Genomic DNA, 12,653 nt, shown 5'->3' with positions numbered 1-12,653 from the left:
TTGTACTCCTGCCTCTGCTTGTCCCATAGGGGCAAGCACTGAAGTCTAGTCTCATGTGTGGCACAAGAAGCTCCAGGGCCAGCCCAGTATCCAATACATGCCAGCATTAGTTCTGGATGAAAAGAGAATGCAGCTGCTGAGATTCTTTGGGTTCCTGCATTATATCATTGTAGTCCAAGAAATTTAAATTTCACAAGTCTTAGTATATTACACAAAAACATCCTGCTAAGGTGAGAGGAAAGACAACAAAGGCTATAGACAACAGAATGAAATTCAATAAAGCCAAATGTAAGGTGTTACACCTAGGGAAGAAAAACCAAATGGATAAATACATACTGGGGGATAACTGGCTTGGCAGCAGCATTGCTGAGAAGGATCTAGGAATTGTGGTGGATCACAACCTCGACATGAGTCAGCAATGCCATGCTGTTGCCAAAAAAGCAAATGCAATTTTAGGTTGCATTAACAGAGGCATAGCATGCGTGTCACAGAAGTTGATAGTACCATGCTACATGTCATTGATTAAGCCTCAGCTGGAGTACTGTGTCCAGTTTTGTCACCAATGTATAGAAAAGATGCAGAGAAACTGGAAAGGTTGATCAAAGGGATGATCATAAGGCAAACCATATGAACAAAGGCTGAAGGAAATGGGTATGTTTAATTTGGAAAAGAGGAGTTTAAGGCGGGACGTGATAGTGATTTTCAAGTACTTGAAAGGCTGCCATAAAAAAAGATGGAGAAAAGATGTTCTCTCTTGCCACAGGGGGCAGGACAAGAGGCAATGGGTTCAAACTACAGCATAGCAGATTTAGATTAAATCTCAGGCAAAACTTCTGAACAGTAATACAATGGAACAGACTGCTAAGGGAGGTCATGGAACAGCCATCACTGAAGGTTTTCAAAAGGAGGCTGGATAGCCATCTGTCTTGGATGGTTTATACACAACAAATCATCCATCTTGGTAGGGGCTTAGACTAGCTGATCCCTGTGATCCCTTCTGACCCTATGATTCTAAAGGTTAATCCCAGACACTGAACTAAAACCAGCATGTTTCTGGCAGGAAAGGGAGAAATCTATTCCACCAAAAACTGGGCAGTTTTTACATGGCCTCAGACAATGGATTAAATCAAAAGCAGCCAAAATCAGGGCATCTGCCATGTTGCCATTCACTCCTAACATATGGTATAAAAAGGAAATGCATTCCTGACAGCTTGAGCAAGGACTGATAGCAGGCATCTTGTACTGGTGAAAGGGGTACATTAACAACCCTGGAAACTGAAGTCCTCTGTTTATCCAAAGACAGTGGGAGGGCAATCCTGTTCTGGAAAGACCATTTTTAAACATGAACAATTAGCTCACTTTTCCATCAGCCTGGTTCCTCTCTATGGAGACTAACATCTGGGACAGAGTTTGGGAATGTTTTTCACAATATAGCTATTGGTCCACTGGGACAGAGACCACAAACTCCTTCTACATAAGCAACCAAGCATCCCTCAGATATCTTTTGATTCCTGAGGCTGGATCTGGATTCAGACAGGAAGGGTGGAGATTAGCCATTACCCACCCAGTCCTCCTGATAGTTTTATAAATGAATGTGTTTGGCTAACTTGCAGGTACTGTAAATATTGGCAGAAGAAAAGAACATCCACAGTGTATAGCGCTGATCAGTTAGTGAGCATTGTCCAGTCAGCACAACTCTACAGTCAAAAGATCACTTTTTGAAACAATAAGATGCTCTTAGCAGTGTTGATAATGATACTTCGCACAGGATTTAGGGTGGCTTGTTTTTAGAGCTCCTATTCACAGGAGGCTGTAGATGCAGCATAAGAAATGAGGACTTTGGGGACAGATTTTTAAAGGCATTTAGAAAGGACATTTGGTGCCTAGACCCAGATCCTCAAAGCTATTTAGGCATCTAACTCCCATTGAAAGCAATGGAAGTTAGGTGCCTAGCTACACTTTTGAAAATCCCACTAGTTGCCTATATGCATCTTTAGGCACCAAAACTCCTGCTGAAGTCACACTGGAATGCTTCCTGTAAGAAACCCACAGCTCTGCAGTTTTAAGGAATTAGCCATGCTGGACATGCACCTTTCAACCCAAATACTGAACTATTGTGCAGCACATTTCAATAGCCCACCTTGAACAGGCATTAGGACAAGAACAAATAAAAAACAGTAACACTATGAAGGAAATTAATGTAACAGACTTATTCTCTTCTGGGATCCCTGTTTCCCTGCTCTCTGATCTTGAATTTACAGGGAATATCAGCATTCCCTCAGATTACTCTGTGAAGCACCCTGTTTTCATATGGAGCGTACTATAGCTCTGATATTTAGCATAATGGCTCTCTTCTAGCTGTGAAGAATGAAATCTCTTTAAAAGTCTCCCTGAGTCAGCCACTAATGGCTTCCTTTATGTTTTGTACAGCTCTACTAACACCTCCTCCCCCCCACCCCCGCAATCATTTAGTAAATAATTACTGATCCTTTCTGAAGTTAAAAGTAAATCAAAGTGACACTGTCTCATTTTTTAACCTGATGTCTAAACAAACGTGTTTCCACCTAACTTGATTATCTTATTAAGACACGTTCAGTCCAGACCTCTCACTGTGCAGCATATGTTGTGGAGGAGATGTAGGGGAAAAGGCCCTAAATAAACACAGCAGTTCTATATACAGGCCAATGGAAAATTACATAATTATCTTGAGTGGTCATTAGGTTTCCAGTATCAAAGAGCGCTTTAACCTGCCTGTTAGCTATGACTACTTTCCACAAGTTAGGCTTCACTCTATTTTTCTCCTTAAGTATTAAATGATATGTCATTAACTGTACGTAAATGGAAGAGGAGGAAGATAGATTATTATAAAAGTCTGCGTAATGTCCATGCTCCACAGGAAGCGCACTAAAAGATCAAAGTACCCAAAATGCTTTCCTCAGAAATTGTGACATGTCAGACGTCTACACTTGGCTGGGGACCTGCTAGTAAAAAGAATGTTTTGCTCAGATTCTGCATCATTAAAATTGATGTTCCATGTTGCAAATTAAGCTTACCGTCTCTCTGCCTATGGCAAAGACCACCTGTAAATCCAACTGCTGTGGAGGGTTCTTTAGAAAGGAGCGCTTCTTGGTTAAGAAAGGGTCTGAACTTTTGTAACTTGCAAATTCTTAAATTTTGGCAAACTTTCGCAGAGGTAAACAATGTTTTTCTCAGTCCATGTCTCGCTGCCTGTTAAGATGGATTGTATCTATTTGCATCCACATTGGCTCCATCTACATCTTTCAGGAAATACCCTTGGTGGACTTGTCAAGATATAAATGCTATTTTGAAGCAGTGTAAAGCAAACAGTAAAAATGTACATTTTCAATTTTTTTTTCTAATTCCAAAATTTTTGGTATCGTAAACAATAGCTTCTCTCTCTCTCTCACAACAGACCAGTGGCTACTTCCATATTCAGTTATATCCAACTAATATTTTGATGATAATTATTTTGAGTTTTTGTTTTAAAATGGATCTTTAAAGGAGATCACTGGGCACCTGATATCACTCTGATGATATCAAATGATCTGCAGCCAACGCTACCATTTCTTTTGAGACCAGACATGGATTCCTTCTCAAATTACAGCTATTTCCAAAGTGATACAGACTACTATGAAGAGCAGTCATTTTCTTTATTTGATATTCATGTCCTGGTGCCTGTGACTATAATTTCCAGCATCTTGTTTTTCTTGGGTATCACTGGGAATTTGCTAACACTATTGATTTTCAAAAGATACAAGGAAATGAGGACTACAGTTAACATGTATTTATCCAGCATGGCATTGTCTGACATTCTGATTTTCCTTGGTCTGCCTTCTGATTTGTACAGGATTTGGAAATACAAACCATACATATTTGGGGATTTCCTCTGCAAATTTTTATTTTACCTCAGCGAAACCTGCACATATTGCACCATCTTGCACATCACCGCTTTGAGTGTCGAGCGGTATTTTGCAATATGCTTTCCTTTGAAAGCCAAAACGACAATCACTAAATGCAGGGTGAAAAGGGTCATCCTTTCTTTATGGGTGTGGGCTCTCCTGACTGCCAGCCCAATTCTGTTCCTGTTTGGTGTGGAACACCGCAATGGAAGCCTGCCTGGTGAAGCCAAGGAGTGCAATTACATAGAATGCTCAGCCCACACAGGGCTTTTAGAAACAATGACTTGGGTTTCAACCATTTACTTTTTCCTACCAGTGCTTTGCCTGACTCTGCTCTATGGACTTATCTGTGGAAAGCTTTGGCGAACCAGGCACAAGCTGAGAGGACCTCAGGCTGCAAGCAGAGAAAAGTACCACAAACAAACTGTCAAAATGCTAGGTAAGGATCTGGCTTGAGACCAGGCTAACCAGCTACATTTTATATCACGCTAGGTCAGACACAAAGAAAAGGTGGAAAGAGGGAGGTGATCAGAAAAGGCAAGGAAGGGCCCTTACAGATTTAAGGTTAGTACATTTTACTTCATTTAGTCATGTTTATGGGTTTTACTGAGATACAGGGCCCCAATTTTAATTATGTGTAGGTTGGTTGTGGGAACAGTTGAACTCATAGTTTGCTCTGGACTGAGGCAAAGTCAGAATAGCAAGAAAAAGAAATGTATGATGTTGCTGTGACTTTTAAAGCAAATCTGATCAACTTTGATTTGTATGTGTCAAGAGGGGCCTGCATTCAGCAGTCGTGGTCTGACAGGTAGTTTTTCAAGCCAGCCACTCTCACTTCTCCTGCAAAAGTTTCATGTGTTTTAGCAATTAAACTTTGGGCCACAATCTGAACAAAATCATGTGTCCAGGCCTAGTTAACTATTGGCTTTATTTCCGCTTAAATCATGTTTAACATTTTATTAGACTCCTTACAGAACCCACTGATCAGCATGTGGTGTATGATCCTTTATGGCTCAGGAATACGGGCTAGGAGGCTGAACCCACAGCAGCATTTCCTACTTTAGTTCCAGCTGTAGTGACTCATCCTTTTAGTTCTGAAGGTCTCTGGTTCAATCCCCAGTCACAACTAAGATAACAGTCATCACAGTTTGATAAAACAAAGGATTTATTTGGGTTAACAACATTTAAAGCTTCACTGAGCCTGTTTGCTCATCTCAGATGAGCAAAATACCCATTGCTTGTTGCTGTCAGCAAAATTCAGTGGGTGCAGGTACCAACTCTCTGTGCTCGCAGTGGAGGCAAAAGGATTGATGGCCCTGGCCTCAGTCTGTTCCCAGATCCTCTATCAGCCCCAGTGGCTGTGAATGTCCCCAAAATTGCCCCCTTTCCCAGAGCTCACAGTGGAATCTTGCCTCTTTTCAGCTCCCCCACTTTCTGCAGAAAACACAGTGAAATGCAGGAACATGGATTCATGCAGTAGAATTTATTAACTTCAGAGCTATGCATTTTCTCCTTCCATCAACTGTTATCGTCTCCAACTTTTGTTTCCCTATTATGGTATCTAAAAATTTCTCTCCTCTTTTTCAGGGTCTTTCTTCCCCGGCTTTCCCTCTCCTCACTTCTTCCTCTGCATCTTTTTTATTGTTCCATTCATCTCCCAGGTTTCTTTCACTCCCCTTTTCCATCCCCTTCTGGGTTTGTGCCCACTCAGACTCTTTGTTCCTCTTCTGATCCCACTCACTTCCCAGCTGAGGACCCTGCCCCACAACCCTGGGAAATATTTCACTGACAACCATGGGTGTCAAGTTTGTAGAAATGTTGGTGGTGCCCAGAACCTGCCCCCCCAAACTCCACCCTCACCTGCCTAAGGCTCTGGGAGGAGGCTTGGGGGAGGGAGTCTGGGGTGCAGATCCTGGGCTGGGGATTAGGGTGCAGGAGGGGTGCAGGGTGCAGGCTTTGGGATGGAGTTTGGGTGCTAGGTGCAGGCCCCGGGCTGGGGCAGGGGGTGGGTGTGCAGGAGGAGTGCAGGCTTTGAGATGAAGTTTGGGTGCAGGCTTTGGGCTGGGGGTGGGGGCATAGGAAGGTGTGAGAGGTGCAGGCTCTGGGAGGGAGTTTGGGGATAGGAAGGAGTGCAGGGGTAAGGGCTGAGGATGAGGGATTCATGATGCAGGACGGGGCTCAGGGCTGGGGCTGAGGATTAGGGTGCGGGGGGAGGAGGGTTCTAGCTGGTGCTGAAGGGTTCATGATGCAGGAGGGGGCTCAGAGCTAGGGCAGAGGGTTGGGCTGTGAGGATGAGGGTTCATGCTGCAGGGGGGCTCAGGCCTGGGGCAGAGGATCAGGGTGCAGAGGGATGAGGGTTGGGGCTGAGGATGAGGGGTTCATGCTGCGGGGGGCCTCAGGGCTGAGGCAGAGGATTAGGGTGCAGAGGGATGAGGGTTGGGGCTGAGGCTGAGGGATTCATGCTGCGAGGGTCTCAGGGCTTGGGCAGAGGATTAGGGTGCAGGGGTGAGGGCTGTGGGGCTGAGAATGTGGGGGGGCTCAGGGCTGGGGCTGAGGATTAGGGTGCAGGGGGATGAGGGCTCTGGCTGGGGATGAGGGTTTGGGGCATTGGAGAGGCTCAGGGCTAGGACAGGGTAAGGGCAGCCTGCCCTGCCATTAGTGGGGGGTAGGCACTAGGACTCTGGGGCAGCAGACAGCAGTTCTGCCGGGAGCCGCTCTACTCCGGGCAGCACGAGCAGGCAGGGGAGAGGCGTGCACTGCTTTTTGTCAGGCAGGGACGCAGCGGAGGGGACATGCAGTGGGAGGGGTGGTAGGCCGGGGCTTGGACCTGCTCCAGGCAGGGACGTGGCGGGGGCGGAGAGGCCCGCGGGGGCCAGGGCAGAAACCCAGCTCCAAATATTGCTGGAGCAGGGTACCCAGCCCTGAATATTCCTGGAGCCCTAGCACCGCAAATGTATATAACCTCCCGCCTATGCTGACAACTGAGGCAGATTTCAGGATAACAATTTAACAGCAAGAAACAATACTGAAGAAACAACAATGCCTCTGTAACCTAGCCTGTTTTGTTCCTTTCTTGTCACTGTACTACATACATTTAAAGGGACTTTTATTTGAACCCTGGACACAACACTGCAGCAGGCAAACAAATCTCCAGTGCTTATATCTACCTGTCAACATGAAGCAAAAATGGCTGCCCAAGTCAGGTGGTAGCATGTTACAGTACATGCCATATTAATGTAGTATGAGGTTTCAACCACATTGTAGTTTAAAGAGACAGAACAAACAGGGCTTCAAAATTACTGTACTAAATTATATTCCTTTCCTTTTTAGCTGTAGTAGTCCTGGCTTTCGTGCTCTGTTGGCTACCATTCCACATCGGCCGAATCCTCTTTGCCCAGACCACAACCATCCTGTATGACATCACTCAATACTTCAATCTCATCGCTATGCTTCTCTTTTACCTTGGAGCATCTATAAACCCAATACTTTACAATGTCATGTCACAAAAATACAGAAAAGCAATGAGCAGAATCCTGAACTACAGTCAAGTCTGGCAGAAACTTGACAAGGAGCGAAAGGACTTCTCTTGAAGGTACAGAAGTCAGTTCTGTCATGTAAACAGTGCAGCACTGACAAATAGTGTCCTGTACAACAGCGGTCCACTATGCTTGTGAACTGTGTGTTAATATCAAGCCATGGCACTGGTGCATGTTGTAGGTGAAGGGGGGATTTTAATCACTCTCGGGATGGAAAAAGCTTGCTGCTTCCATCTGAGCATACAAAATTCGCCATTAACCAGTGTCACTCCTTCTGCTTCAGGGTGATGTCACTAGTATTTCCTGCAATGTATATAAAGTTTTAGCAGTGTCAGGGTCAAGTCAAAACTATATGCAGAAGCCAGTAGTGACTCAACACTCTTAAGTGCTAATGGCTTCAGTTAATTGCCTTGCAATGTGCGTCTGTGCAGTTCCAACTAGCCACAAAGCTGTCATCCGCTAGTGGATTTGTCCTAAGCCCTACAAGATCACAGCTTTTGGTTATGGTTGATACAGAATCTATTCAACGTCCTCATTCAAATTCGAAGCATTTGTTTGATGTCTGAAGACTAATCAAAACAGACAAGCTGGATTGAATGAAACTATCTTTGTTCTCTTCATTTTAATATATTTAATAACTGGGCAAACCTTAAAGGGAAGGGAAAGAAAAATATTAAGATGTTATGATTAGGAAAGCTGCATGTCCGTTACAAAGGCTGACAAAGGGAATCAAGAAAGTAAGCTACAGATTGGGAGAGGGAGGCAGAGGTAGAGAAAGTTACTTGCGGAACTTCCACAATAAGTTTGTGACACACAGGGATGGAACCCAATTCTCACACTAGTTCCTTAACCTTAAGGCCATCCTCAAGGAGGGTTAATGAAATTATATTGTTTGGACAGCCAGATTACTGCACTTACATTAAAGGCAAAGGACTTTGATGGGTAGAGAGAGGATGGAGTCTATTTCAAGCTTCATTTTCCCTGGTGGAAATCAAGGTTATGTCAAAGCAATCCTGCCTTTGTTGCTCTGTCACCATTTCACAAGAAGTTGTTTGTGTTGTTCTGACAGAGCACAACAACTTACCACACATCACTTAACACACCACCAGAGTGGTCCTATATCACATCACTCAATGCTGCTTTCCTTTTCAAAAATGTTGATCTCAAGGAGACCATTTTCAATCACCACTTTTAACCATACATGCTGCTTCTCATCTGAATAACTAGAAACAGAGTTATAAAGAATAGTACACAGTGGTTCCAAAGGATGGAATCCATCAGCTTATAGCAAACAGAACAGCATCACCAAGTTAATTTATTTATTTAATTAGTAGACTTTAAGGTTTATTTTTTGCCCTTAATGCATTGCGTATAATCTTGCATAGGAAAAGGGATGGGGAGGTTAATTCTATAAGGAATAATAGGCAATATTCTCCACTGGATGGAGCACTGTCAGGACCGGTGCAAGGAAGTTTCCCGCCCTAAATGAAACTTCCACCTTGCGCCACCCCCCCGTGGCAGCTAACCATGCCCACCCACCCCTCCCATCCGAGGAGCCACCCCACCCCCATGGCAGTTACTCCCCCTTGAAAGTCCCTCCTCCACAGCAGCTAACTTGGCCCAGGGAGCCCCCCCTGTGGAAGCTAACCCCGCCCCCCTCCACAGCAGCTAACACCACCAGGGGAGCCCCTCCACGGCAGCTAACCCTGCCTGGGAGCTTGCCCCAGCTCTCCTCCGCTGAGCACACCAGGCTTGAGGCGCCGATTGGAGACTTAGAGTGGGGCTGTGCGCTCAGCAGAGTGGAGGTGATCTGGGGCAGGGAGCGGTTCCCCTTTCCCCCCCCCCCCCCCCCCCCCGGTTACTGCAGGCAGCCCTCCCCGTCCCGCCCCCCCCCCCAGCTCACCTCCACTCCACCTCCTCACCTCAGCGGGCTTTTAGGCATCCTCAATCACTAGGTGGCCTCCTAGGGAACCTAGTTTGCCTAAATGGTTGCACCGGCCCTCAGCACTGTGAAATCAAAGCAGTGGAAATTCCATTGCAATTGGTCCAAAAAAAGTCTGAGGGAAAGGAAGTGAGCCAATCTGGTATAATCCCTTCTCCCTTCCTGGACATATCGTGGCTGGGCAGAGCTAGGGAACAGCTGAACTACACAATTTCAGTGAGTTTCCTTTAGATGATTCCCTGGAGTTAACAAACCCATTGGAATTAACTACTGGTATCTCGCTCTTTCCACTGCACTGGAGGTGGGGAGGGGAACAAATGGCAGCACAATCTCCAATAAAGCAACAGAGGAGGGCATGGTGAGCAGCACAGAAGGACTAGTAGTTGCCTATGGAACTTGGGAAATCTGTGCTGTGGGAGAACTACCTCCCCTCCACAAACCTCCTCCCACAGGGACTTATCACTTTTGGAACTGCACAAGTTTCATCTCAGAACTTCCTGAGCACCTCTCTCGTCTGTAGGTTTAAGATGATATAGCCCATTGATGCTATAAAGCATCTTAATTCCATGTTGCTGTTTCCTTCATCCTAAACTACATACTACACAGATGACAGGATTGCCCCAGAAGGAAGTTATTTTCTTATTCACAAATTAAATACACAAATACATATAATCAAATTTGAAAACTTGTATTTTTTACTGGCTGTATTAAATATATTATCTATTTGATAGTTACAATTTAGTAATACAATGCATGGCAGCTTTAACATAAGTTTGAAATCTCAAAATTACAATGCAAAAAAAATGAAGATATCTAATATGATGTACCCTAGAGGCATTAACAATCTGGAATGTATAACAGTCAATATAAAATCTACATTACATTACACTATACTTTCCAGTATATTTCCTGGAAATATGAACATTTTGTGGCAATTCAGAAGCATTTTATTTTAATTTTCTAGGAAGTCATGATTTTGGTTAATATTTATTCTGAAAGCCTACTTTATTATTTTAAAAAATATATCAGAAATGCTATTGCCAAATAAATCACTAAATGATTTGCTCTGTTTGTCTAGGAGTTAAGGAAAAAACCTTTTGGCAAAAGAAATTTGCTGAAGGCAGTCTATTGCTTTCTAAAAGTAAAATATGAAAGGAAATAAAGAAGGCATATTTGTAAACTTCAACAAACTAAAGACACTAATATCTGTATAAAACTCTTTCCAACATTGAAGAGAGACTTCCATGATATAAATGATTAACTTAAAGTTCTGCTACAAGTAGAACAATACATTCAAACATATTTTCCAGGATTTTTTAATCAAAATAAATAGAGTACAAAATGAAGAGTACATTTTTGAAAAGGTTAATTTCAGATTGCACCATAGATCTACTTTTAAGAATATTAACTGATACTATGTCATAATTTAGGATTTCCACATCTGAAATGCAACACAATGCCTCAAACTAACTTATTAACAGCCATAGGAGAAACATCCTTAAGATGTTTTATTCTTTGAAAGAATTAGCCTGTACCCAACAGTGCTATCCCACATGCAAATGCACTGCCCCAATGTAGCTGTAGCATTTGCAAAATATGTTAAATCTGTAACACTCTATGGCATGTTCCTTTAATGCCAAAATAATTAAGATGACCCATTCTGAAACAAATGTCTAAATTTGTGGTTTCCAGCTTTCAAAACAGTTGATGTAAAGAAAATAGCTGTCAGACTTATCTTCAGATATCTAAAGAATGTGTTTGACAAGGAAAAGTCATATGTAGTGCATAGTATCCACCAAAAATATTCCTCAAAACAGTGTCAGACATGCATGACAAGTTTTGGAAAAGTTTCACAGCAAACTGAAAAGTCTCACCACCACCACAATGGAATGTGAACTGCCACCATTTTGATAGCAATGAATTTAAAACATTGTATAAATGTTACCTAAAAATATTTCATGTATAGTTTGATAATTCAGATAAGGATAGAAGAGCATCCAAAAGCAGTTTGAATTTTTTTATTTTTAGGTTAAGAATAGTACAAAAACATTTGCTCAGTTTGAGCCAATAGTGAAACATTTATCATAAATGCACTCTTTCTCCTTAAAGACAAAATCTGTGCCTTCTCTGAAAATACTGAAAAGATTTAATCAGATGCACAGGAAATTACTGATCTCTCAGGCACTGAGAATGAAAATGTGGATTGGGCCAACAGTTATTTACCAACTGCTGAAAGCACTTAATTCAGAAATGTAAAAGTACAAAAGAGGACCAAGTTGCAATATTGCATATAAATGCAATCACTCTGTTTGTACATTACATGCCTCTAGCATTTTTAATTAAAATTCTAAAAATGCTGGCACCTGTACTTGAAATATTAATTACTGAACCCCAAACATTAAAATAACTGTAAAGTAGTAATATATTTTGTTTTTCTTCTACAGTATATTAAATGTGGTTTGCTCTAGCAATGTTCTGCAGTACAGCACTGTTCTAAGCTCAAGCATTTTTGCTGCTGTATTTTATGTATACCAAACTATAACAATACTTGATTAAAAGTTGCTGATCCACTACCACTTGCCTAGTTGTACTTCAAATGACTTTATATAGAGCCGTTTCTCTAACTGGCCAAAGGGCCTAGGCTTTGATATTGAGAAAGACTGGGGGAGGGGGAGGAGGGAGGCAGTTTTTTGCTGTTTTATTAACGGCTAACCCTGATTACAAAGGACCCAGGATTACCCTTTCTATGGCAGTTGTATGTTCTTTACTTAGAAAGGTTCTGCCAACCCAGTCTCAATGTCAGTCAGCAGCAAAGATGGAAACGTGTGTCTCTATTATACAATCATTTCCAGCTAGGATGTTATTTAGAATTAAACAACATAAATACCCAGAATGGTCAAAAAAAGCTGAATAATGACTATGCTTTAAACAATCTACTTGATTACAAAGTACTGAATAACAAAAGCAAACAAAATAGCAACCACTGCAAACCCCACAAGAAGAAGAAAAGCAGCAAACCGCTCGTCATTTAACATCTTCTTAATCTTTGCAAATTTAGCTGTAGAATGAGTACACTGTGGAACCAACTCTTGTTTTTGAGATGAGAATACTGTACTGGGACTGTAAGGTCCATACAGTTCTTGTAATCCAGTAGAATCTTGATACTGGCGTCCAGCACAGACTCTGAACCGATATTCACAGTTTGTCTGAAAGTTTGTGAAACGGAATGAAGTCTCTGATCCCTTGTATACCTAA

General features: G+C 42.6%; 2 protein-coding genes across 3 annotated transcripts in view; one reads left to right on the top strand and one right to left on the bottom strand.

The window, feature by feature from the left end:
* Positions 1–3,674: 3,674 nt before the first annotated feature.
* Positions 3,675–7,510, top strand: LOC115657032 (growth hormone secretagogue receptor type 1-like). The gene is made up of 2 exons (XM_030574227.1): positions 3,675–4,359; positions 7,251–7,510. The coding sequence occupies exons 1-2, from the start codon at positions 3,783–3,785 to the stop codon at positions 7,508–7,510; spliced, it is 837 nt and encodes a 278-aa protein (XP_030430087.1). The 5' UTR covers positions 3,675–3,782.
* A 2,560-nt stretch (positions 7,511–10,070) lies between these two features.
* The window catches only part of LOC115657179 (fibronectin type-III domain-containing protein 3A-like), an 88,858-nt gene continuing 86,275 nt past the window's right edge, over positions 10,071–12,653 (bottom strand). For both annotated transcript variants that reach the window (XM_030574592.1, XM_030574593.1), the window contains exon 26: positions 10,071–12,649. In XM_030574592.1, coding sequence (XP_030430452.1) covers positions 12,332–12,649 — 318 coding nt within the window. In that variant the 3' untranslated portion in view covers positions 10,071–12,331. The remainder of the gene's footprint in view (positions 12,650–12,653) is intronic.

The sequence above is a fragment of the Gopherus evgoodei genome, chromosome 9 (assembly GCF_007399415.2).
Source record: "Gopherus evgoodei ecotype Sinaloan lineage chromosome 9, rGopEvg1_v1.p, whole genome shotgun sequence".
NCBI classification, from domain to species: domain Eukaryota; kingdom Metazoa; phylum Chordata; order Testudines; family Testudinidae; genus Gopherus; species Gopherus evgoodei.
The sequence above is the reverse complement of the archived record's forward strand: the minus strand, read 5'-3'. Positions and strand labels throughout refer to the sequence as shown.